Here is a 26,460-nt window from a genome sequence, read left to right as displayed (position 1 = left end):
CCAGGAGCTGGATAGCATTAGCTCAGGCGCTAGGTCTAGACCGTCTTGGTTTTCTTTTTTTAGCAAGGTTGATCTAACGTTTTGGTCCAGATTGATTACACAACAGTTCTCACTTACATAAGGGATACAAAACAAATATATTAGGCGTTTCCTTCGAAAGCATAGTGAGAATTATACTTTGGGTATGAATCTTGATTTTTTTATCATTATTATTTTGTTATATACTTACTTTGCTGTTTTTGTGTTTGTTCAACCCGTAGGCCTACATAACCGTGACAAATGTTCAACAATTCATTTCAGACTCTCAAAATTCAATAAATCAGACTCTCAAAATTCAATAAATTGACCTACCATCTTTGTCTCTAATTTGATAAATGACTAATTCCTGATTTGACCCAATCTGCATTTTTGCTTAAAGTATTAATTCGATAACCTTGTTTTTTGTTTCTCTCTTCATATTATACGATGAAGGTAATTTATATAGAAGTAGGAGTGGGCTATACACGAGTTAAAAATTACTTTGTTTGTAATTTCAATATGGCAACAGTTTTTTTATTCCTTGTAATGTATCTCAGCATGAAATGACAATATTTTTTTTGTCTCGGGTCAGAGAAAAAGTGTGCCGGGCTAACCTTAGTAGTTTTTTGCTGCAAGAAAATATATTTTCCCCCTATTTTCTCTCTATTTTTTCCTCACCAACTATTTTTTTTGCTATTTTTACAGGTGAAATAGAAAAAAATGGGCTATTTTATTTATATTGTTAACGTGCATGCTTTTTTTTTTGCTATTTTTACAGGTGAAATAGAAAGAAAATAGGCTAATTTATTTCCATTTTAAAGGCGCATGCTATTTTTTTGCTATTTTTACAGGTGAAATAGAAAAAAATAAACTATTTTATTTCTATTTTTAAGGCGCATGCTATTTTTACAGGTGAAATAGAAAACAAATATGCTATTTTATTTCTATTTTTTAAGGGCATGCTATTTTTTGGGTATTTTAACAAGTGAAATAGAAAAAAAATAGGATGAAATAGTTCTATTTTTAACGCGCAGACTATTTTTTTGCTATTTTTCAACCTTGCCACATTGGCAAGGCTATTTTCTATCTATTTTAGTCTAATCAAACAAGTTTGTATCTATTTTTAAACTTTTTTTCTTACTTGCCATATGATGCCAGGCTATTTTGTATCTATTTTTTTCAAATGGTAAGAACTATATTTTTGTAATTATTTTTTTTAATGATGTCATGATGTCAGGTAATTTTTTTTTACTATATAATTTTTTGAAAGAACTTTGTTTCCAACTTCAATATTAATTTTTTCTAACTTTAATGCAAGGCTATTTCTTTTTTCGAAAATTTGTAAGAAGTTTGTATCTATTTCCAATCTATTTTCCTTGCTTAAATTAAGTGTCACAATCACTGGCGTACGTAGGATTTTCCACAGGGGGGGGGGGCAAAACCGTCCGCCAAAAAATTTGACAAGCAAAAAAAAAAAAAGGTCTTCAAGCTCGTCAGGGGGGGGGGGGGGGGCAGGGATACGTCCTTTACATGGGTGGTGGCTCGTCAGGGGGGCCAGACTGCCCCCCCCCCGTAGGTACGCTAGTGGTTACAATGTCAGGGTATTTTTTATTACCTACATTTTTCAAAGATTGTAGGTTCTATATCCATTTTCAAACTATTTTCCTTACTTGACGATGTCGGTCAGGTTTTTTTTTTTACCAGTAATATATTTCAATGTTTGTAATATTATCTCTTTCAGACTATTTTTTTTCTGACTGGTGTAGACAAATAATAAAGTGAATAAGTATTGGTCTTTTCTTTAAAAAAGGAAATCACTGTTTGCTTGTCTGAATTTCTCACCCACTGACTATCAAAATTCCCCACCCCCTCGGCGCTACCTTCATCTAAGTTTTTAATATTTTCTTTTACTCTAATTATTCATGTGAAAATTATAAAGGGTGAAGGGACTTAACAAAAAAAAGGGGGATCGCCGCGGCCGCGGGGAACTTTTAAGCACATTCATGATTGCTGCATGCGCCAGACCAGTAAATAAAAAACTAAATAAATAATATATAAATATATAAATAAATAAAAATGGGCAAGCACGCACGCGCATGCGCATGACATGAAGCAGCTAGATACGCATGCGCACCTCGACCGCCATAAAATATTTGAAAAAGATCGCCGTTTCTACGTCTACGAGAAGCTGAAGATGGCCGTCAAGAATTCCCTAACAACTAACAGAATACGGGTCACATTTGGACAACAAATTTGCAGACATACGCAGTAGGCTAAACAGTAAGTCAGATAAACATTTTATATGATTTTCTTCTCGTAGTTTGTTAAATCGATCGATGGCATTCAGATTTCTTCGTACTGCCTCTGGCTCTGCCGCCCGGGCCAGACTCCCCATCCCCTTGTTCCTAACCCGCTCACCGGCCGTGCGCCGCGCCAGCGGCCCGTGGACTGCAGGCTATGCCTGGCGTCGGGGCTGAGGCGAGCACTGTAATGCTAACCGACGTGCTTGTGCAGCACCTCGCACATAACGAGTGATAATTTTAGCCATGCATACTAGTATTAATGTTTTACGAAGATCTCTGATTTAATTTTTTAATGCTGCTGGTAATATTTCATATATTTGTACTTGTAGGCCTAGATTCTAGGCCCTTTTTTTTATAATATTCTGATGATAAAAAAAAATTGCTGAAAACAAACCTGCCATGCCCAGCATACGATAATTTATGCATTGTGACTTGTATAGAAAAAATGACATGGAATTCGAAGTATAATTCAGATGAAACATGCACATTTATCTTATCTGAACTAAGTTAAATGAAATTACATTTCCTGCATTTTTCCTGAAAATCGTAAGGACTTGAGATGGTTTTTTTATCTTTAAAATTAGACCTCTATATGGTTCTCTGAGTCTGACAATTTTTTAAAAATCTCGATCTGGTTTAAACGTTAGATCGTTCACGGCCTGGTACAGTTGCCTATTCTCTGTAGCGATTATTCTCCTTTCCATTGTTTTTTCTTTTAAATCTTCAGATACATTGCATCTACCAGCAAAGGACAAGTGCCGTGCTAGAAGTACAGAGAATGAAGGTACCGTCACAGGCCAACTCTTTAGACGCATTGAACGAGGGCCCCAGGATCTCAATTGCGTGAAAACATACACTAGAATTATTAGTTAAAAACCTATACTCTATCACTGCTTCAAAAACTGAATATGTCTAGAGCTACATATTTTATTTATTGAATACAAAATAATAGATAGGGTATGCTATCAGTTTTCACATATGTACAAACAAAAGGGGCCCAGGTGCGAAACAAAAATGAATTGTACTAAGATTTAGATTAATATGGATTAACTGAAGAACCCTCCAGGTTATCGACAGTATTTTACAAGTATGTCAAAAATTGAGCCAAATATAATAATGATCTTGGAAAACCCAGGGTTAGGGTAGTCTAAGTCAGTTTGATTAAAGAAAAAAAAAGGTGCCTCCATCATATCTGCTGTGCAGCCTTATACTTTACACAGGGCGGGGGGGGGGGGATTTTCTTTTTTTTCTGTTCTGTCTGAATCTTTCTTTATAGATCTCTTTGGACCATTTTACATTGTAAAATAAATGTTTATATAACCGGTTGTCTCACTCATTTGGTTGATGGGCGTGGTATTGATCCTAAGGGTACTCTAAGTCTGAAAGTTATGTGATTTGAAGATACATGTATTGAGTACATCAGATCCCCCCCCAAAAAAAAAAAAATAATAATAAAAATAAAAATAAACATTTCATCATTATAACAGGAATGGACACTCATTGTATAGATACTTAATTCAAGTAACAGCCAAGGGGGAGGGGAGTGTTACCAATTTTCTTATGTGTGTGTATGTGCAAGGAAAACAAAAGAAGTGATACGAAAAGTGTGAAAGATCAGGAAAATATCCATATGATTTGACACAACAAAAATTGAGGAAACATAGTTCTTCCTTGAAAATAGGGAAAATATACAGTATATATTTTAGGTTATATTTTTAAAATTATTAGAAAATAGCGAAAACATAGCTGTGCAACTAAGAATTATATTTTTTGTATATTTTGCAAAATATAAAAAAAAATATTTTGCAGACGGTCTCTACTTTTTATCTATTTTTGTTCCAAATTGAATTGCCTAAAAATATATTTTCCCTATTTTTTTTTCTATTTTAGTCCTATTTTCAACATATTTTTCTGCTAATTTCAGGAGGAAAAATAGCTGTAAAATATTTTTTTTTTTCTATTTTTATTGTATTTTTTTGATAATTTTTACATATTTTTACACTATTTTATTTGGGGAAAAAATTGCATAAAATTATATTTTTGTTATATTTTTAGGCTATTTTTTTTTCTATTTTTTGACTATTTTATTTCGACTAGGGAAATTACAAAATGGCCGCCAAACCCCCCCCCCCCCCAAATCACAGTTTTGGCCACAACCTCTTTATTTGGCGGTCTTTTTCATTCGTTCTGGTGTCTGTTCATATGTTTTTTGGAGCAGGCAATTTGTTTTTCCTGTAATTAGTACTTGTAAACCATTATCTGTAGAGTTAAAAGGTAATTATACCTAAAGCTTCCAATTTGATAGCCTTTGTTCAGTCAAAATTTAGGTTTTATCGTCCTGGGGTTCTTGGATATTAGATGGTACGAGGTCAACGATGGCAAGCAGCTTCATATAGCTATGTTGCTTTTATTCCTCTACTTTGGATTTTACGGTTATTTGTGAAATATATCTTATTAAATAAAAAAAATTTCAATTATCCATTGGGGCTATACAGTATACAATTTACCGTACATACTGCACTGCATAAATGCATTGGCCACCATGACAGATAACATAAAAAGGCCTGTATAAACTTTAATATAGCGTTATAGAAATGAGCTCTCAGGTTTTGAATTAGATGCCTCAGAAACTAAAGATATGTTTTGTCTCAGAAATTGAGGACATGTTTTGTCAAATATGCTAATTCAGGGGGCGGAGAGAGGTAATTAACCCCACATCATGGCATTTACACTGTAGCTATTCTGGGCCCTGTTGCATGAACATTTACCATTATGTTAGCTTAACTTAATGGTAACTTGCATGGAATCCTTAATTCTGCTTGGCTATTGATCAGCGTTACCATGATAGTTACCTGACCCCATAAACATAGGCCAGTTAGACACCACAACCAGCTTAAAAAGAGCCTCCAAATGAAGAAGATATGGCTTTAAATGTGATGTACGTATCTGATATATATGTGATATTTATGTGCAATTTACGTTGCTGGTTTCATCATGTACATTAGCTGACAAACAATCAAATTCACAAATCACAATCTAATTCTAAACCGTAGGAGCTCATTTCTATGACACTTATATGCAGGCCTTGTCATATGTCGTGGTGGTCAATGCATGGATATATGCAGTGCATTATGTACACTACATTGTATACCGTATAGCCCCTATGGATAAATGACGTTTTTTTGTATAAGATATATTTCGGAAATATCCATAAACCCCAATTTAGAGGAATAAAAGCAATATAGCTATATAAGCTGCATGTTACTGTTCAACTGGTATCGTATAATATCCAAGAACCACATGACGATGAAACCTACTTTATGGCTGAAAAAAGTTTTTAAAATCACCCCTTGATTCACGCATGATCAGCTCCTGCATCAGGTTGTCGCAGTGGCCGAGCGTGACACGTCGCAACATCTTCTCTGCTGTCGGGCCTGCCGCTGCTCCTCAACTATACGGGCTGCAATCCAGTCAGACCGCAGGTCCCTATGCTAATGAGCAAAAAGGCCAGATTCATCCAAATCATCTCGTGGCTGAATCCTCCTCCTTGCAAAATCTCGTGATTCGTGAGATTTTCTTTCTCTAAGAATTTACCTGTTTTAACCTCAAGTTAAATGAAATATTATTACACGATCAGATAGAGTAAAAGTTACTCTTTCATATTGGTCATTTACTTTGTATACAATATTTTGTTAAATAAGTAAATTTCTGGCCTGAAAATGTGCCTAAAAACTGAATTTTCTTCCTCTGTTTTCTTTTGCAAATTGTGCAAAACTTTTTATTTTGAGCCTCAATTATATCTATATCACCATAAAGCTGAACATCTGTACTTTCTCACAATGCCACTCTTGATATGCGGCACCTTTTAATCGGGTCAAGATCACACTTTTCCCACCAAGGTACAAGACGAGATTTCTGAAATTTATACTTGCATGAAATCCAGAGTTCTGATTGGCTGGATAAGGTTCAAAGAACAACAGGCGCGGGGTATTTGAGGAGATTACCACAAGGGAAGTGTTTACTTCCCACGAACCCAGGCACTGGAACCGTTGGAATTTGCCATTGTGTGGTCTTTTTGACCAATCAGAGTGCAGTATTCTTGTTTTCAAGCTGCTTTATGTACTTGGCAAATGAAAAGTGTGATCTTGACCCGATTAAACCAATTCTTATTTTGAAACATATATCATTTCAAAGCATACATATTTAGCATTATCATGATATAAAAATAATTTGGGCTCAAGCAAAAATAAATTTCGAGGTCAATATACCCACCTCTTTTCCAAATATCGCGATCGGGAACGGCTGTATTTCAGCTTTGATCTCGATGTCGTTGTTCGAATCCTCAGACATCACTTCGCGGATCGCTTGGATTCGCCGTGCGCCGTAATGTTGATATGGACTGAAGTTAGCAACCAAATCATGCGAACATGTGGCGAACAAACTGCCAGCATGCTGCAGGCGAATCTTTTGGTCGCATAACTTCAGTCCATATCAATATTACGGCGCACGGCGAATCCAAGCGATCCGCGAAGTGATATATGTCCGAGGATTCGAACAACGACATCGAGTTCAAAGCTGAAATACAGCCGTCTTTTTGACCAATCAGAGCGAAACTGCATTAGCGCCCACCTCTGTATACAATCTAGATTACTGAGTAAGAGAAAATCCTACAAACCCACTCCACTGAAGGTGCAATAATTTTGAGGGCTGCAAAATATAGTTGTAATATAGACACCAGGGCAGCTGCACGGCCACCGTACGCTCGACGTACGGTGACCGTGCACCGTTCTACGCCATTGCTACGGCTAGTCTAATTTCTACGGCGGGCGTAGAAATGAAAAAAATTGTATAACTCCGCGCTATTTTTCTACGGCCACCCCTACGGCCTGTAAATAATAGGAATCCGCCGTACGTCGACCCTGCGGCTGCCGCAGAAACATCTCGAATTCAGGTATCTACGGCCGCCGTAGAGCAAATGTGACCATGGTATTCATGGGGCTTTTGATATCCCATTCTCAATTCAATGTGCACAATTTTTTCTGCTGATGAGTCGAGTTTTCATATTTTTTTCTTTTAGCGAGATACGGAGGTTCAAGACTTAAAAAAAAATGAATATAAAAAAAATCAGTTCGCGTTTATATTTTTTATTGGCGAGATTCGCATCTTCTCATTGAATCACTGGATACTGTCTTTAACAGTTCCTTGTCATGCCAGCATAAACTTCTGCTTGCGTTTAAAGCTTGCATTATTGTTTAATATAGTTATAATATACCCATATCGTTCATGATTACATAAAGAAACGCTCACAAAGTCAAATTTTCAGGTGCGAATAAATGAAATGTCCAAAAATTTGAGCTCGGCTTTGCGCGTTCGCATTATTCATTGAGGCATTATGAGATGCCTTAAGCTAAGATATCCTAACATTGGTGGATCGGGGGGGGGGGGGGGGCACAGCCGGCCAGTGCCCCCCTTGAAAGGCACAATTAAAATGTGTAATGTAAAACGGACGTTTAAACACAAGTGTGTCTCCCTTTTGAAAGTGAAGGCCTCCCTTTTTTTTGCTTTTCAAATTTTCCTCAAGAAAATGTGCCCCCTTTTGGAAAATCCTGGATCCGCACCTGATCCTTAATACATCAGTTTTTAGTTAGCACTGCACCGGCATCAAGCCCCCCCCCCCTACGATTTTAATTAAACAATCTTTCAGTGGTCTATTGGGGAAAATGTGGATGAAAATATTGAATATCCTCCTCCTGTTGGTGAAAGAACGCTACTAATTGTTTAATTAAGATTGTGGGGGGGATTCGTAGCTTCCACACATTCGTGCATCAGTTCATCCATTGTGACGTCAGCGCGCAGGAGTGTAAAATATGCGCAGATCATGATGCGCACAAACATAACTGTGGAACGTCCTTAAGCTAAGATATCTTAACATTGGTGGATCCGGGGGGGGGGGGCACAGCTTTGCGCCCTCGCCCAAGACCTCCTTCAAGAATTTGCCCCCTCAAACCTGGAACTGCTCCGACACTGCTGAATCGTTAAATTATTAATAGTGGTATTAATATTTCCGCTTTCAATTTTTTTTTACTTTGAACAATATGCTGCTTGAGATCAAATGGCTTGATCATGCACTTAAAAACGTGTCATCTTGGACTGTACTCTCATAAAAAAAACACACCAAACATGCCAAATAGAAATGTCAAGACTTGAAGCATTTTTTAAGAACTTTAAATAATCTCAACTACGGGTCCACCTGAATTCAAGATTGACTGTCTTTATGTAACAATAGTCTCTGAAGATTAACATAAACTCATATATTGTATACTTTTATTTGAGGTTTGGCAATCCAAAAGAGTGACTTTTCTTTTTGGTTTCTACCTATTGAGTTTAACCAACATTAAAAAATATTGTAACAATGTATATATCCCGATGTGTATCACGTTAAAGTTTATATTCTTTGCCTTTGTGAAATTTATGTGAAATGTAATAAAGCTGTATACGGACTAATATCATAAAAGTAACTGTGACGAGGATTATATCTATGAAGTTTATATTCATGTTTGCAGATTTTTTATGGTTTCTTCGATCGTTAAAGTCAGTTAACAATGCTGTCAGTTTTAGGTTGAGTAGCAATTAACGAAAGTTTTATATGATATTCTAAGCTTTATATTCTCATTTATATTGATTCTATCAACACTATATAGCTCAATAAAACTATAAAATGGAACAATAGATAATAAAAAATATCTCGTGATCAAGGCATAGTCTCGTTTAGTTCCTTTTAATGTTTCGTATACCCAAAATCAAAACCCCGACCATTATTTTTTGTTTCAAGGATTGTTTTTATATTTTATTATCTACCGGTTAGAAAGCCACGCAAAGTCGAATCAATATTGCAAACACAAAGCTCATTGGACGTTGAAGACAACGCTTGTTTCAATGATAGATCAACGTTGGAAACATATATTATGTTCGACACGTAGGAGGGCTGTTTGAAAAGCCACGATAATACGACGTTGATTAGAAAAGCTGACCTTGTCATGATTGAGTGTACAACGTTGGATACTGGTTTAATTTGGACAACCGTTGCGGATATACGTTGTTGACAATGTTCAAAACTGTTAGGTTGGGAAGTTGATGGACACCTGACGATGATATAATGTAGGAATCTGGTATACCAGTTGCTTGGTTGATGCATGGACCCTACCATGGTTGATGTAAAAAAAAAAACACGTAATGTTGATACTGCAATGTTCGTAACGTTGAACCAACGTTGGGCAAACATTTGTATAACTGGATCTTGACACATGCAATGAACACATTCTGAGGAAATATTGATATAATAATTAACATATTTATGTTTACGCAATAATTCAACTACTCACTAAGAATTACTGCAAAAATACGTAGCTCGATTACCATGCCGTCTCCAACCATGTAATGTTAGATGGTATTTTCTACATCAGAATGCGAAGAAATATTAAAAACTATATCATATATTGGCATGCACTCCTAACTATACCTATGGTACAGGATTATAAATAAGTCAATGGCATATTTCAGTACATAGATCTAGATGTAAAAAAGTAGGATTCTTGGGAAATTTCAATACGGGGTAGGGTACATTCACCTTAAAACCAATTATCGTCTTTTCAAACGCCGATATGACGTTGAAGGAAAAATATCTAGCCAGACAACGTCGAAGAAACGCTGTAGCATCGTCGGAGCAATGCTGTAAAAACGTCGAACTACTAATGTTCACATCGCCGGAATGACGATGTATGCGCATCTTAGAGACGTTTCGGGGACGTTATACTTGACATTTCACATGTTACAGCCAACCTTGGACTTGCGTTGCCAGACTTTGATGCCCGCAAAGTTTTATTAGTACTTTCAGCATTGTTGGACTGACGATGCTTGCGAGTACGATGCTCCAACGTGGCTAGGTTCTGAAGAAAAAAATCGCAACGTTGGTCAAACATTGCACAAATGCTCCATTGTTATTTGGTCATCGAATTTTAACGCCGTCTTCTGCAGGTCAATTTATTTGGCGTCGTTGCTTTTCTGACCGGTTTCTGCTTTAAATTATACAAAATGGGAATGAGATTAACAATGGTCTAAAAAAAAATCCACGAAGTAAAGAATTCATATGTGCTACATACATGAGTCCAAAGTTCAAATCTTAGGGAACTACTGCTATTTCATTACCGGTAATAATTTGATAAACATTTTGCCGCGTACACGATATGATGATATTCAATCGAAACGAGATAAGATCATTTCAAATAGGTACGCTGAAAGGATGAATATAGACATCACTCTGTGGCCTGTGATTGTAACTTTCTGATATCTTTTATCGAGCTATAGTCAGGATTTGAGAAACGATGAAATACATATGGGCAAATGGATCAAAATTGGAGCTAAATAATGCTGCTTGTGAGGGAATTCTCAAGTAGTTAAAGTTATAGTTAAAAAAAAAAAACACAACTCATTTAAATCAAAATGGGAAACAGACATGGATTATAAGATGCAGCAGCGAATAATTTTCTTGAAGATGTCAAATATCAAATCAGTCGGGGAGAGAAGTTAAATAAAGGAGATGATTGTGGTAGGACTGCATTACACAAGGCTGCAGGGAATGGCCATTTTAACATCACCGAATATCTAATCAGTAAAGGAGCCGAGGTCAATAGGGAGAATAATGATGGTAAGACTGCATTACACAATGCTGCAAGGAATGGCCATATTGGCGTCACCGAATATCTAATCAGTGAAGGAGCTGAGGTCAATAAAAAGGATAAAGCTGGTGGCACTGCATTTTCCATTGCTGCTGAGTATGGCCATACTGACATCACTAAATATCTAATCAGCCAGGGCACTGAGGTCAATAAGCAGAATAACGATGGTAGTACTGCATTACACAATGCTGCTTGGAATGGTCATATTGACATCACCGTATATCTGATCAGTCAAGGAGCTGAGGTCAATAAGAAGGATAAAAATGGGGAGACTGCATTACACAAGGCTGCTATGAAAGGCCATTTTTACGTCGCCATACATCTGATCAGTCAAGGAGCTGAAGTCAATAAGGAGAATAAAGGTGGTTGTACTGCATTACACAATGCTGCTACATGTAAGAATGATCATATTGACGTAGTACAATATCTGATCAGTCAAGGAGCTGTGGTCAATAAGGAGAATAATGATGGTAGGACTGCATTGCACATTGCCGCTTGGAATGGCCATTTTCACATCACCAAATATCTGATCAGTAAAGAAGCTGAGGTCAATAAGGAAGATAAAAATGGGGAGACTGCATTACACAGTGCTGTAAGTATAAATCATGGTGATAGAGCATCCTTTTTTGACATGTATGAGCGGGTTGATCAACACATTGATGTCATCGAGTATCTGATCGACCAAGGAGCTGATGTTAATAAGGAGGATAAAAATGGTATGACTGCATTACACAGTGCTGTATTCCGCTATCAAACATACATGCCAAATCGTTCATATCGTTCATATCTTTCATATCGTTCATATCGTTCGTATCGTTCATATCGAAGTTTGTTTTGGGGATCAAGAAAAACCGACGGAATCATCTATCTGATCAAAAAAGGAGCCGAAGTTGATACTGTATGTCACACTGCTGCAGAGAAGGGCCATCTTGATGTCATTGGTTACTTCATTAGTAAAGGAACCAAAGTGAACTCAGCAAGAGAAGATGGTTGGACTCTATTACACAGTGCTGTAGAAAATGGTCAACTTCGTATCACTGAATATCTGATTCGTCAAGGAGCTGAGGTGAATAAAAGAGACAATGGTGGCTGGACAGCACTACACTTTGTAGCTAAAAATGGACATCTAGATGCCTTAAAATGTCTAATTGACGTCATTACTGAAGAAGCTGAAGTGAACACAACAACAGAAGATGGCGAGGCTCTATTATACAGCGCTGAGCAGAATGGTCATCTTGATAAAACTGAATACTCGATTGGGCATGGAGTTGAGGTGAATAAGAAAGATAATTGTGGTTCGACTGCATTACACATTGCTGCCAACAATGGTCATATTAGCGTCACCAAATATCTTATCAAACAAGGAGCTGAGATCAACAAGAAGGATAACAATGGCAGGACTGCATTACACAGTGCTACTTGGAACGGTCATACTGACCTCACAAAATATCTGATCAGTCAAAGAGCTGAGGTCAGAATGGAGGATAATGATGGTAGGACTGCATTACACAGTGCTATTGACTCTAGTGCCGAGAATGGCGATATAAGCGTCATCAAATATCTTATCAACCAAGGAGCTGAGGTCAACAAGAAGGATAAAAATGGCCGGACTGCATTACACAGTGCTACTGGGAACGGTCATACTGACCTCATAAAATATCTGATCAGTCATGATGCAGATGTTAATCAAAAAGATAATGATGGTTGGACTGCACTACACATTGTTGCTGATGGTGGCCATCTTGACATCCTTAAATACCGCATTAGTAAAGGAGCTGAGGCGAATAAGAGAGATAATTGGGGCTTGACTGCATTACACATTGCTACTAGAAGTCTTCACTATGACATCGCCAAATATCTGATCAGTAAAGGCGCTGACGTAGATATTGTATGTCACACTGCTGCAGAGAAGGGCCATCTTGATGTCATTACTTACTTCATTGGTCAAGGAAACGAAGGAAGCACAGAAAGAGAAGATGGTTGGACTCTAATACACAATGCTGTACAGAGTGGTCATCTTGACATCACTAAATATCTGATTAGTAAAGGAGCTGAGGTGAATACAGGAGATAATGATGGGCGGACTGTATTACACACCGCTGTACAGAGTGGTCATATTGATATTACTAAATACCTGATTGGCGAAGGAGCTGAGGTGAATAAAGGAGATCATATTGGTTCGACTGCATTACACATTGCGGCTATTCATGGTCATCTTGATGCCACCGAGTTTCTGATCAGTGAGGGAGCTGATCTGAATAAGGCAGGACGAGACAAGTTTAATACCAAGGTATGTAATTTTCTTGGAATGAACTGTACATTAATTTCCTTTAATTGTCGGTTTTATTTTAGGACTATTTGTAATGTACATATTCGATAACCGAAGGACGGCGCTATTTTTTAAGTACAGTACAAATCATTACAATTATTTTGGAGATTATTGCTTATCCACCATATCATTGAAACAGAGATGTTAATTTTGATAAGTAGCAGATACAAATTACACAGGGGCTCAGAACGATTATTTAGCCCCTAAAATTATCAGAAGAGCCATGGAAACTGAAAATAGGAGCACTGTAAATCCACATTCAACGCAATGTTAAAGCCTATCCAATGTCGCGGCTTTAGGGAGTAAGATGTGAAAAGTATTTCCCGAGAATTAAAAAATATATCTATACATATTTTGCTTGATACGGAGATTATATGTCTTTCAACCCAGGACAATTCAACACCTATCCATCTTGCTATAATACATGGCCATACAGCTATCATCGAAAAGTTGATATCCAGTGGATGTGACCTCAATGCGCAGTCGTCTGACGGCCAGACCTGTCTTCATAAAGCCATCGAATTATGCCACAGGAACAACATGACAGTTCAAAACACAGATACACTTAAAAAGGTGATCCATTTAAAGGGGAAGAGTTTCCTGTAGTTGTTAGCAATATTCATAGGACTCATGAGTGCTCTGGGAGACATCATAAATGATTGGAATACGTAGTAGCATAATGATTTCGGGCATCCATCTATCAAAATATAAGTCGTAAATCCAGATATCAAAGGAGATAACTCACCATGTAGCTTTGAATTAAATTCTCATAGAATGATAGATAATTCTGCTGAAAAGTCTCCCTTTGTTATCGTTAATAAATGTATGTCCATGGAACAAATTAAATGCTTTGACACATTTTCTAATTTTATTACAACGACGGGCGTCTAGACGTACGACCCAGAATATTAACCTTATTATAATATATTCATGTAGCTAACCGATTGTGTGATTGTAGGGGATATTGCAAATTAATTCGTATTGGCTAGTGTAATCATTTGATTTTTAAAACAAAAAATTCCCATGTAAAGCAGGTTGTGCAAGTGCTTTTCAAGTGTTATGAAAGTTAGCTGTTCTCTGTTTCAGATATCCCACGAATACTACAATGGCAGGTTATCTCCAAATGAATCGTTGGTGTTTTATCTCATTGAGAATGGTGCCAAGCTAGATGTAAAGGACGAGACAGGCAACCTACCGATCCACTATGCCAAGGATGAACTAGTCAGGCAGATGATATTGTCAAGGTGATTGTTTCAACCTTTGTTATATCACACGGCGTTACATGAAAACGTTTTATGGACAAAATAATGACCACGTTGTTCACAAACTAAGAAAAGGGTAGGGTTGAAATTACCAACCCTCATGATTGTCGATGATTTCTGAATTATTAATGTGAAGTTAGTCGGAGCAGAATTGTATTCTTTTGGTGGAAGTGCACACCGCACCATATAGGGTGCAAATGAATATGTCGTTGTGTAAATAAGAAGAAAAAATCACTTTTCATTTTATTTCACATTCGAAACACATGAGATATACACATTTATTTTGTTCATTTCATTTTGCGGTGAAATCCTTTACGTGTGATTACATTCATCCTACCTTACAACAAAATTACAAATGAGGAAAGCTGGCATACACTAATAAAAAAAAGTATATACAGAGTGGTTGTGGTTTGTGATTACTTGCAGGTTGTCTTCATTGGATGAGGTAAAGTCTACAAGAGGTAAGAACATTTGTTAAACATCATATCAATTATTAACCCAACTGCCACATATAATCAATCACATAAAACTTGCGATTAGCGTAATTATAAGGAAACGATATCCTTCCAAAAAGGCTTGGTAGTTTTATCTGCCACCAGTGACCATTGTTCCTACTATTACATCGGTGTACTCTTTAACCAAAACTGGCTTCAGCCATCTGCCCGGGGTTGGACTCGAACCCAAGATCTTTGGACGGGCAGACACTTTACCGAGTGAGCCAACTTCGCTCTCTACTATGATAATACCATAATGTATTTTTTCCTGAATTGTCATTCAAATGAAACATAAACAGATAAATCATATCAGATGATTATCTCAAGCTATGCATGTTAGCATTATTTTTATCAATGCATTCAAACCTTCTCCATATTGGAGTTCACGCTTTTCTCACTTGTCATCCATTCAACATTTCGATTTATATTCCCTCTGAATATTTTTGATAATTTCGCATTAACTATAACACTTATATATATGAGATGAAAAATCAGCAATACTAAAACCAGTTGTAAATGAACTATGAGACCAACAGAATTAATTCATACGGATATACATAGGTTCATTTATCAGCTTTACATTCTTATACTAATATGATAACAAAAGTCAATTAATAAAATTCTGGAAAAGATATCAATTCATACGACTTGTTATATCTAAGTAAAGTGAAATTATAAATTTAGCATATGTTTTTGTTTTCTATCAAACCATGTACACGCATTTTCACAAAAGAGTACAAAAATCAGTTTGACTAAAACCAGAGCCACTGAGCCACCCAAATATTAGAATTAAATTTAGAAGCAAAAGGAATATGTTAAACAGACATGCATGAAACATCAATAGAAATATAAATATAAATTGTCCTCTGTCTCAACACAGTCTTACAGTCAATAAATCTGTCATTGTCTTTCTTCTGTTTAATCCAATCCTGGCTTTATAGGTTTATTGAACATGTCGAAGTCATAATAGTTGTTTGCAGTCTCTCTGTTAAGTCCATGTTTACATCAGTCTATTCATCGTCGTCGTCGTCGCTACCGTTGTCGATGTCCATCGTGCCATTTGGAGAGCGTTTCATCAATATTATTGTCCGACAAGTTGTCAGATCTGACAAATTTCCTTCATTTTGATTGGCTGAGAAGCACTGCTACAATGGTAACTGTCGGAAAAACAGGGCTTGTCGGATAAAACGTTCGTCAAGTCCTTTTATGAAACATTCCCCATGTGTTGTCTTTGTTGTTGGTGATGTTGTTTCGCGATTGTTGTTAATTCGTCCATCTGTTTTTTTCCGTCTGGACGGTACATCTTTCTGTCTCTCTTCTTGGTCTATTTCCATATCTCGTTTAATTGTCACTGTCGTAATCATCATCTTTGAGGGAGACCTACAGCTATGTATATGCTGTCACTTCCGTTGTGTCAGTTCATCGCAATGACAGTTCAGAAGAAAAGTTCGATGTCGAGGAGGTAGTTAATTAGTGAGTTAAATCAATTGCTTGCAGAGAGGAATTCTCCGTCTCTCGTCATATGGCATGATTGTCCTTGTGACGTTCAACAGTTAGTATATAGAGGCCGTTCTCATTACGCTTTCTAAAACTAGTTTACCGCTTTGCTAGCGTTCCCACTTGATCACACGAAAGTGGTTTTCAAAATCACTTCACGTAAAGCGCTCTTGTTGCTATGGAAACGCTCTCAGTGGGTGACACGTTTCGAGCGAAATTCGAAACCGCAGCATAGGCATTCTACACCTGTCGTGTGGAGTAGCGCGCTCAAAATGTGCGAAGATCGCTTCCCGAAGAACGGTTGTGTCCTCACTTACGCTAAAACCAGCTTAACGAGGCAAAGCGATCTTGAAAACTACATCGCGAGCTGGTTTTCCAAACTGGTTTGGAAGATCGCTTCCAAGACCTCTTCGACCGTTCTCACTACGCGTTAAACTAGTTTCCACTAAACTAGTTTTAGGAACGTAGTGAGAACAGCCTCTATCTCGCTGGTTGAAAAAAGGGTTCTCCACCATGTTAGCGTTGGATCTAGTTTATCTTTTCTTTCAACCAGCATTATATTAAATGGAGACGAAGTAATAAAGGATATATAGTTTATGCATATATTTATTAAAGATGATAATAACTTGATGACTTGATGATGATGACAAACACATGGGTAAGTCTAATGGTGACTGTACTATTAAGATAAAGATGAACCATGTAAACTGCTGTAATTTTAAGTGTTACTCTTCCGGGGCCTGTTGCAGAAAGAGTTGCGTTGAAAGGCGAGTCAAAATATCGTGCGCAAGTCCTGAATACGGGTACCTCACTGGCTGGAAATCAAGTTGCGCAAGATTTTTTGAGTTGCGTTTGATCGCAACTTTTTCTGCAACGGGGTCGTGGAGCTCTAATTCATTCATAATATATATATGAATGTATTTCGTTTGTCATGGATTGTATACACCATTGGTCTAACTGTTCACTTCCTGTATCTTCAGAAATCACTAATAGGTCATTCATCTCTGCCGAGGTTTCTGCAGAAGTAAAAAGTAATACCAGTCAGGAAATCAAACTAGAAGACCATGGGATATCGATGTACATTCCTCCTGGAGCAGTTCCCCAGGATGATTCTTGTCAGATCACACTAACCACCATAAGAGACAATCCCGGTGTTGATATCCTAGTAAGTGAATCAATGGCCTGCTGTGGGATCAGGTGTGAGCCCCAAACCGTGATCTTCAACCAACCTGTTAGGATCACTATACCACACTGTTCCTTTGTCATCAATCCAGAGCAGGTGAAACCAGACATCGTTTGTCGGATGTGGGACTCAATTAAAGGTAATTCCATAGAGAATGAGAAAATATGCACATACACTTTATACACATGATTTTATTTTTTTCCTGCACCCCCCCCCTGCATCGGCGTCTCGTTGCAGCGGCGTAACAGGTGCCTGTTATCAGAGTGGGGAGGGGGCAGAGCCAAATATTTTCCAGTAATTCCATCTAGAATTAGAGACATAACTAGGATTTCAGTTTAGGGGGCAGTAGTGAGCACGGGAAGCGGGTTCCAGGGGTGGGGGGGGGGGTGCAGGGAGTGGAGTGTACCCCCCCCCCCCCCCGCACGAAGCACGGAAGGTCCGACGTTCCTTTGAGTTGTTCTTTATCTGCTCTCGCTCATCTTAATACGTCCTCTGCCTGTTATCGGAGGGGGGGGGGGTGAGGACAGAGCAAAGGAATTCCCGGTAACTAAGTCCAGAATCAGTTGTTTTGCAAGGATTTAACTTTAGGGGGCTGTAGTGAGCACGCGAAGTGTGCGAAATACTTAATAATGAGCGCGCAATTGGCGCTCCATATTATATGGGGAGTTTCCCCCCCCCCCCGACCTCCCGCGAAGCACGGAAGCTCCGACGTTTTATTCGAATCGTTCCTTGCCCGCTGCTGTTCTTACGTTCTCTGCCTGTTAACGGGGGGGGGGGGGATTTCGAATTGCGGAAGCTCCGACGTTTCTTTGAAGCGTTACTTGTCTGCATCCGCTCTTACGTTTCTGCCGGAAATGGGGAGGGGCACAGCGAAAAATTTCCCGTTAACTAATTCTAAAATTAGTGGCGAACACTTAGGCCCTACTGAGCACGCAAAACGCGTTCCAGGGGTGCATGGAGGGAGAAGCTGTGACAATCCCTTGAACTATTCCTTGATTGCTCTCGCTCGTCTTACGTTCTCCTATACCTTTTTATTTTCTCACTCTCATTTCCCCCTTTTTTCTTGGGGGTGGCGTTTTGCTACGAGGGTGTAATCAATTTATAAATATAATTGTTAATTTATTTATTTATTCGTTCATTCAACTATCCATTAATAGATTCCTTTTTTTTTATATCATTGTTTTTAGATAATATTTCAGCTCCTGCCGGAGTATTATTAGACTGGGGATAGTTTGCAAAAATGCTTTTAATAATACTACAAAATCGGACACCCCATCCCCTCTCTCACTTCATCGTCTAACGAAATCATACCATCGTCTTTAAAGAAATCTGCACAACCGAGGTGAAACCAAAAAATGTTACAACAATTAGACTGATGAGCCAAAATACAGTGGCGCCGCATCCAAAGTGGGCTGTTGCAAATTTCAAGATTTGTTTTTCAGAAATATCCTAAATATATTTGCAAAGAAACGCAGACACTAATCCCACACACTGATAGACACAAAGCACATCAAAAAATTTGACATTCTGCCAATTTTTTTTTCCTCTTTACTTTTCTCACTGCTCTTTTACCAATTTTTCCTATCGTTCCTCCTGACCCCCCCCCCCCCTCCTCTCTCCTTCTCTGTTCTCTTTAATTATGTTAACATCTCATTCCTAAATAATTTCGCTTCTTTTGTCTTTGTGATTTTTGTCTAGGTCTTTTCTCTATGCTTTAGGCGAACACGGCGCTTCTATTAATTTATTTTCCTATCATTTTACGGCTATTGTTATTATCATTTACCTCATCTACCATTTTTTCTTCATCTGCATTCTCTATTCCTCTTTCCTATCTATCTTGTGCATGTCCTTCCTCTTTCACGCTCCCTATACATTAAAAATATCAATAAAATATCAATAATCGTATGATGATAACGATAATAATGGTGAATAATAAGGACAATAGAAACAAATATTAGGTTTATCACTATACTACTACTACGACTACGACTACTACGACTCCGACTACTACTATACGACTTCTAATTGTACTACTGATGCTACTGCTGATATCATGATAACAAAAATGTATAGTAACAACAACAATAAAAAACTGGTTTTGGACAACTCCCCGAAAGGACTTCTCCTCCGGAGGGAGACTCCCCCATGACAAGTCCCCAATGAAAACTCCCCCGAAGGACCATTCTCCCGAGGACAGGCTTCCCGGAGGAAAACTTATATTTGAGTGACAAATTAATGGACGTTCTTTTCTTTAGAACTTTCACCTTTTTGTTCTTCCTATTTTCTTTTTAAATAAGAAAAAAATGCTACGATAGGATTGCCGATAATGAAGGTTCAATGTTCCAAGTGCATGTATTTCCATAATATTTCCAGTTTTCTTGTTAAACATTAAATGCACAAGATCATGAAGCAGAATTACCACAAAAATAAACGTTTAATGAGTAAAGTTATTAAAGCAGTGTTAGTGAAATTAAGCAACATAAGTTTACACTGTAAGTAGCGGAAACTCTCCCTCCCTGCACCTCCCCCCCCCCCCCCTAGATCGAGGGCCGTTTCGTGCGCGCAGTAAGTGTTTCGCACGATTTGCGTGCTCACCACCGCCCCCTTAAACATGCTTAAATGAAATCCTAGCAAAGCCACTGATTCTAAATTTAGTTACCGGGAATTATTTGCCCCGCCCCCCCCCCCCCCCCGATAACAGGCAGAGAATGTAAAAGGAGCGGGAGCAGACAAAGAACAATCCGAAGAAAACGTCGGAGCTTCCGTGCTTTGCGTGGGAGGGGGAAAACTCCACCTTTAATATACATGTTATAGGGAGCGCCTTTCGCGCGCTCAGTATTAAGTTTTTCGCCACTTCGCGTGATCACTACCGCCCCCTAAAATGAAATCCTTCTGGACTTAGTTACCGTTGTCTCTACCCCGGACACTCCCACTCACTGCACCCCCGTCCCGGGAGCGCGCTTCCCGTGCTCACTCCCGCCCCTAAACTGAAATCATAGTTATGTCACTAATTCTAGACGGAGTTACCGGGAAATATTTGGCTCTGCCCCCCCCCCCCCCTTGATAACAGGCATACGCCGCTGCAACGAGGCGTCTCAAACCACTCGGCACCTGATGAAGGAAAAAAAATCGGTCTCGCGGGTCTTCGGTCTCGAGGGCCTTCGGTCAAGTGGTCGGACCCCAAATCATACACCATTACCGCGTCTACTGATATTGTTTCTTATATAACCTTGTCTGACCATTTTGACGATCTCGAAAGTCCTGATATAATTCATTCAATGTTTATTGATCTTTTCTATTTTGGGGATTGGTAAAACAAGATCTACCAATAACTTCAAGGAAGCAATCATCCAGCTCACCAGAGAAACCACCATACTGCAGACTCTACAAGAAACATCTTGAACTGTACGTCAGCTACTGTGCTGAGTGGTGGATTATGATTCCTCTTGAACAACATGTGATCCGACAGCAACTTATGTGTACTCCATACACAGTCAGTCCGCAAGCCCTGAAAAAGTAGCTTCTTTTATCCAAGTGATATTCATGACTAGAGGGTTTTTGCATAGTTAATGAGCTTGGTGCGAACCAAAACACCTCTTTTTATTCGGCCATTGCTGCTCTAAATATTGACAAAATTTCATGTTTTTGGTATTTTTGTAAAGAAGAAGAATCATTCTTTCAGGTCATGTGTTTGGATTTTTAAAAGGATGTTGTAATATAGGAAAAAAATTTTGATCTAAAAAATGAAACAAAATATTTTTTTCATGCAACAACAGTTGTTGTTTTCACACTTAATTTCCGTTTGGGCACAAATTATTTTTAGATCATGATAAAGCTGAAGATCTAAGCTTTAATATGATATAATTTTTATAAGAAGATGTATTTTAGATGGGTCAGCAGCCAGCTTTTCATAGGCCAAGTACATTTTGCAGCTCAAAAACAAGAATACTGCGCTCTTATTGGTCATAGAGACAGCACACCCACGCAAATTCCTATGTTCCCCACACTGGGCCTCTGCAAGGTCACACTCACCATGTGGTAATCTCTTCAAATTAACCGCGCCTGTTTGTTTTGAAAACAGTATTCAGCCAATCAGAACTCTGGATTTTATGTTACTCAGAAATTTCAGAAATCTCGTCTTGCATCTTGATGGACAAAGCTGGCTGCTGACCCATCTAAAAGATGCCACATATCAAGAGTGACATTGTAAGAAAGTATAGAGTTTGAGCTTTCTGATGATATAAATAATGTTGGTGCCTAAAACACAAAATGTTGCACAATTTGCAAGTGAAAACAGAGGAAGAAAATTCTGTTTGATGCATCTTTTCAGGTAAAAAATTCACTTATTTATCAAAATATTTCATTCAAAAGAAATGAGCAATATAAAAGAGTAACATTTACTCTTGCCCATGGTACAAAAATAATCAATATTACTCAAGAAAAAAGTGGTTAAATTCTTTGAGAAAGAAAGTCTCACAATTCACGAGATTTTGCAGGGACATGAATTCAGCCACGAGAGGACTTGGATAAATCTTGCTCATTTGCTCATTAACACAGGGGCTTGCGGACTGACTGTACATCCCAGACAGGATTGAAAGAGGACAAGAGTTTGTAGTTAATCTTCAGATGTATAACGACCTTCCTGGAAACGAAGCGGTACGTGTAAGCGGTTACAGCCCGATAGACCGCGGGTCCGATAGCCCGCGGGTCCGATAGACCGCGGGTCCGATAGTCCGCGGGTCCGATAGACCGCGGGTCCGATAGACCGCGGGTCCGATAGTCCGCGGGTCCGATAGACCGCGGGTCCGATAGACCGCGGGTTCGATAGTCCGCGGGTCCGATAGACCGCGGGTCCGATAGCCCGCGGTGTGTGTAAAATTATGGTCAGGATATAGTGAGATCCAATGCCATCAAGAGGTCAAAAGGCCAATGATACGAGTCCATTGGGGTTCTATAACGATGACCCAAAGGACAATCGCCCCCTGACATCTACTTCAAGGAAAATATTATCCCCATATTTTATCGTCAGGGACTGTTACCCCCCCCCCCGGAAATTTACCCTCTAGACGCCATACGGAGCCATCGACTTGACGACATGGCGAGATACTTTATCTTGCCATGTCGACTAAATAATGGCGCGATACGTTATCCTGCCAAGTCAGTCCACTTATAAAAAGTTATATGTCAACATGGCGAGATATTTTATCTTGCCAAGTCGACTTAAATAAGTTACATGTCAACATAGCGATATATCGGGATTCTCGCCGGGGCTTGTACACTTCATATCTCGCCATGTGGACATATCGACTTGACAAGATAGAATATATCGCTATGTCAAAATAATAAGCGTATTAATTACTTAGGCGGCGGAAGCGGGGGGGGGGGACCTTTCCTCCTAAATTTGAGGTGGGGGACGGTCCCCCCTAGATTTTTAGTTGAGAACCTTTTTTTTTTGCTTGTCAATTTGTTTTCTACGTCCCCCCTAAATTGAGGTGGACCCCCCTAAAATCTTTTTGTCCCCCTAATTTTGGTTTATAACCGTTTTTCTTGTCAAATTTTTTTCAAAATTGGTGGTCCTTCCTACAATTTTTGGTTGATTTGCTTGTCAATTTTTTAACCTGTGTCCATCCCAAAATTTCAGGTGGACCCCCCTAAATTTGTTTGCCTTCCGCCGCCAATGATTAATTAAGACATGGCAAGATAAAGTACCACGCCATGTCGTCACGTTAATGGCATTTTCAAGGCTCCATACTAGGGGTAATTATCCGGGGTAATTATCTGGAGGGTAAATTTCCGGGGGGGGGGGTATCAGTCCCCGCCGGTAAAAATATGGGGATAATATTTTCCTTGAAGTAGTTGTCAGGGGGTGATTGCCCTAATTGGGTTATTGTTATAGAACCCAGGCGCGGATCCAGGATTTCGTGGGGAGGGAGAGGGGGGGGGGCAAATTTGACCTGATTTTTGGCGCCCATATGTGTACTTTTCGAAAAATGGCGCCCACTCCCTCCCGGCCAGCCTAACTAAAGTGCCTTAAATGGATTTTGAATTATCTTATAATCACATTTAAAAAAAACCAAAGACCACTTTTTCATGTGTTCTTGAAAAAAAAAATCCATGAATATATAATGTAATATCAATGGGAGCGCAAAGCACGAGCGATTTTTTTTTTTTTTTTTTTTTTTTTTGAGGGGGGGGGGGTTCAATTTGGTTTAACTTCTTACCAGAGTAGGCCCTACTAGAATATTCTGTGAACGGGAGCTGTAGTTTCTGTACTGTTGTGTTAGAATACCCTTCAATAATATTAATGATAACCTCTTGGGAATAATGCAATCTCGAAGCAATCGACTAATTCTCCTCATCAGTGGCGTAAGCAGCATAGAATATACCCTACTGAAGGTGTTAATTACTTCTTCCGGTAAACAATAGGGAAGCGGAAATTGGTTAATTAGTGTGACTTCCGGTGACAATAAGGAAGCGGATCTTCGTTAATAAGACATCATTCCGATGACATCCTGTAAACAATAGGAATGTGGATATTCGTTAATGATGCATCCTCCCAGTGTCTTCCTTTATCCGGAAGCACATTCTTTTGTTCTAAAATCATTCATGGAGCAAGGGGGGGGGGTCACTGAGCCATATACCTGGGGATCTGGGGATTAGCCACTTGGTTTCCTTGAGCAGGATAATCAGACATGTATTTGTCTGTGAAGGTCTGAGTATATACAATATGATCAATGAATTACATTCTGATATTTCTTTGGACACACCCACCTTATTAGATAGAACCTGATTGGTCATTTGGTTTGACGATTTTAGAGTGGAATATATGTCAGTGATAAAGGGCATGATGCGCATGCATTCCTTTTCACTTTTAGACCAGTTTTTTTCCCTGTTTTTCATTTTTATTCTTGTTCTATATTAGTGATTCAATTCAATTGCTGGTATATTATTCTTGATTTTATTCGATAAAATAATCTACATATTGTTTCATACTTCAGATTTGAATTTAGTTTGTTTGGTTCATTATTATAAAGTAGACGCCCTCTCCCCCCCCCCCCCCCGCTGTTTTGTCATTACCACTTGGTAGTTGCGTTATGTGCTATCTACAAACCATTCCTATTTATTGGGGAGGGTGTGGTAGATGGGGTAGGGTGGAACTGGTGGGTCTATTTAAAGATTGATAGCTGAGATGTTGATGTATTTCAGATTTTGTATAATAACATAATTCAATAATGATAACAATAATAGTTACATTTATGTAGCGCTTCATACGTTGGTTTCTAAGCATTTTACATATGTCATTATTATCACCCTGGTCATAGGATCCACCACTGTTCCACACACAAAGTGCACCATCTCCACTCTCTGTGAGCATCCTGGCCAGGCAACCATTTATCGGTTCACACATGCCAAGCTAATCGCATTGACGTTCACATCCTATCGCGTACCCATTTAACACCTGGGTCGAGAATTGCAAAGTGTGGATTGTATGTAGCTAGATAGTTCTACTTGTGAAAATTTGAAGTTTCCACCCTTGGTAGACGTAGGTACTGCAATATCAAACAAATGTACAACATAATTAAAGTGAACAGTATTTTTTTTTTCAATGCACATAAACATACAGACATTACAATCATCATTACTGTCAGTATTTTCTTTCACAGAGTTCGTTTATGATCAATCTGAATCTTATGCATCGTTGCCTCACTTGCCACCATCTTCGGTATCATCTGTTTCTCCTTCACTGCTGTCTTCATCCTGGTATTGGAATAATCCCTCAAATTTTGTCTTATGTCTGGCTACTACACGGCGAATGGCTTTCCACTTCTTCATGCCATTTTCTACTTTCTTCATGATGTCAGAAAGGATTTCGTAATTGGTGTCATCATCTTCAAGGTACAAGCTCTGTCGCAAGAAGTTAGAGTAGTGGTCAAAGAAGATTCGTTTAACAGCCCATAGAACTTTCACATGGGCTTTTTCTTTAGCATCATCATCACTCATACCATTGGAGATATACTTTTTGTATTTTTCATTCCTCGACTCCTCAGTTGCTATCATGGCCATTTCTAACCATTCATGGTAAGCCTGGTTATCTTCAAGTTCTCCTGTCTCGTCCATCTCTGAATTCATTGATTCTTCCTCTCCTCCACTTTCCGAGTCCTCGGATGGTGCATTGCCGTCATGGATAGCCTCCGCAACTCGGTGCTTTTTAGATGGAGGTTCATACTGAGAATCATCTTCGCTATCCTCTTTTTCGTATTCAGTGTCTTCGTGGTCTTCCATTTTGGGGTGTACAATCTGTTCGTGCCTCTTGAGATCAAATTTTCGACCATATGATTTATTACACAGTGAACAACTGTAGCGCTTGGACATGAAACTATTCATGTTCATTCGTTGAAGTTCCGTTTGCAAATGACACAGAGCAACTGAATCTTCATACTTGTACAGATCGCATTGCCGCAAATAAAAATAAAAGCGGCGTTTACGCCGTAACGCCGTTGACGGCGCTCGGGATGCATTGCTACGGCGTCAAAGAGCAACTGAATCTTCAGACTCGTACAGATCGCATTGCCGCAAATAAAAACGGCGTTTACGCCGTATCAATGCATCCCGAGCGCCGTCAACGGCGTTACGGCGTA

At 38.8% G+C, this 26,460-nt stretch overlaps 1 protein-coding gene and 1 pseudogene across 1 annotated transcript; both read left to right on the top strand.

Moving 5' to 3' along the window:
* Positions 1-465: 465 nt before the first annotated feature.
* On the top strand, positions 466-14,633 carry LOC129263985 (serine/threonine-protein phosphatase 6 regulatory ankyrin repeat subunit A-like). Its single transcript, XM_064100493.1, has 4 exons — positions 466-471; positions 3,049-3,164; positions 10,892-13,346; positions 14,472-14,633. The coding sequence occupies exons 1-4, from the start codon at positions 466-468 to the stop codon at positions 14,631-14,633; spliced, it is 2,739 nt and encodes a 912-aa protein (XP_063956563.1).
* Positions 14,634-17,713: 3,080 nt separating this feature from the next.
* On the top strand, positions 17,714-25,239 carry LOC135154356 (uncharacterized; annotated as a pseudogene).
* Positions 25,240-26,460: the final 1,221 nt, after the last annotated feature.

This window comes from Lytechinus pictus, chromosome 6 (genome assembly GCF_037042905.1).
Source record: "Lytechinus pictus isolate F3 Inbred chromosome 6, Lp3.0, whole genome shotgun sequence".
Classification (NCBI taxonomy): domain Eukaryota; kingdom Metazoa; phylum Echinodermata; class Echinoidea; order Temnopleuroida; family Toxopneustidae; genus Lytechinus; species Lytechinus pictus.
Note: the sequence above shows the minus strand (reverse complement) of the source record. Positions and strands in the feature narration are given on the sequence as shown.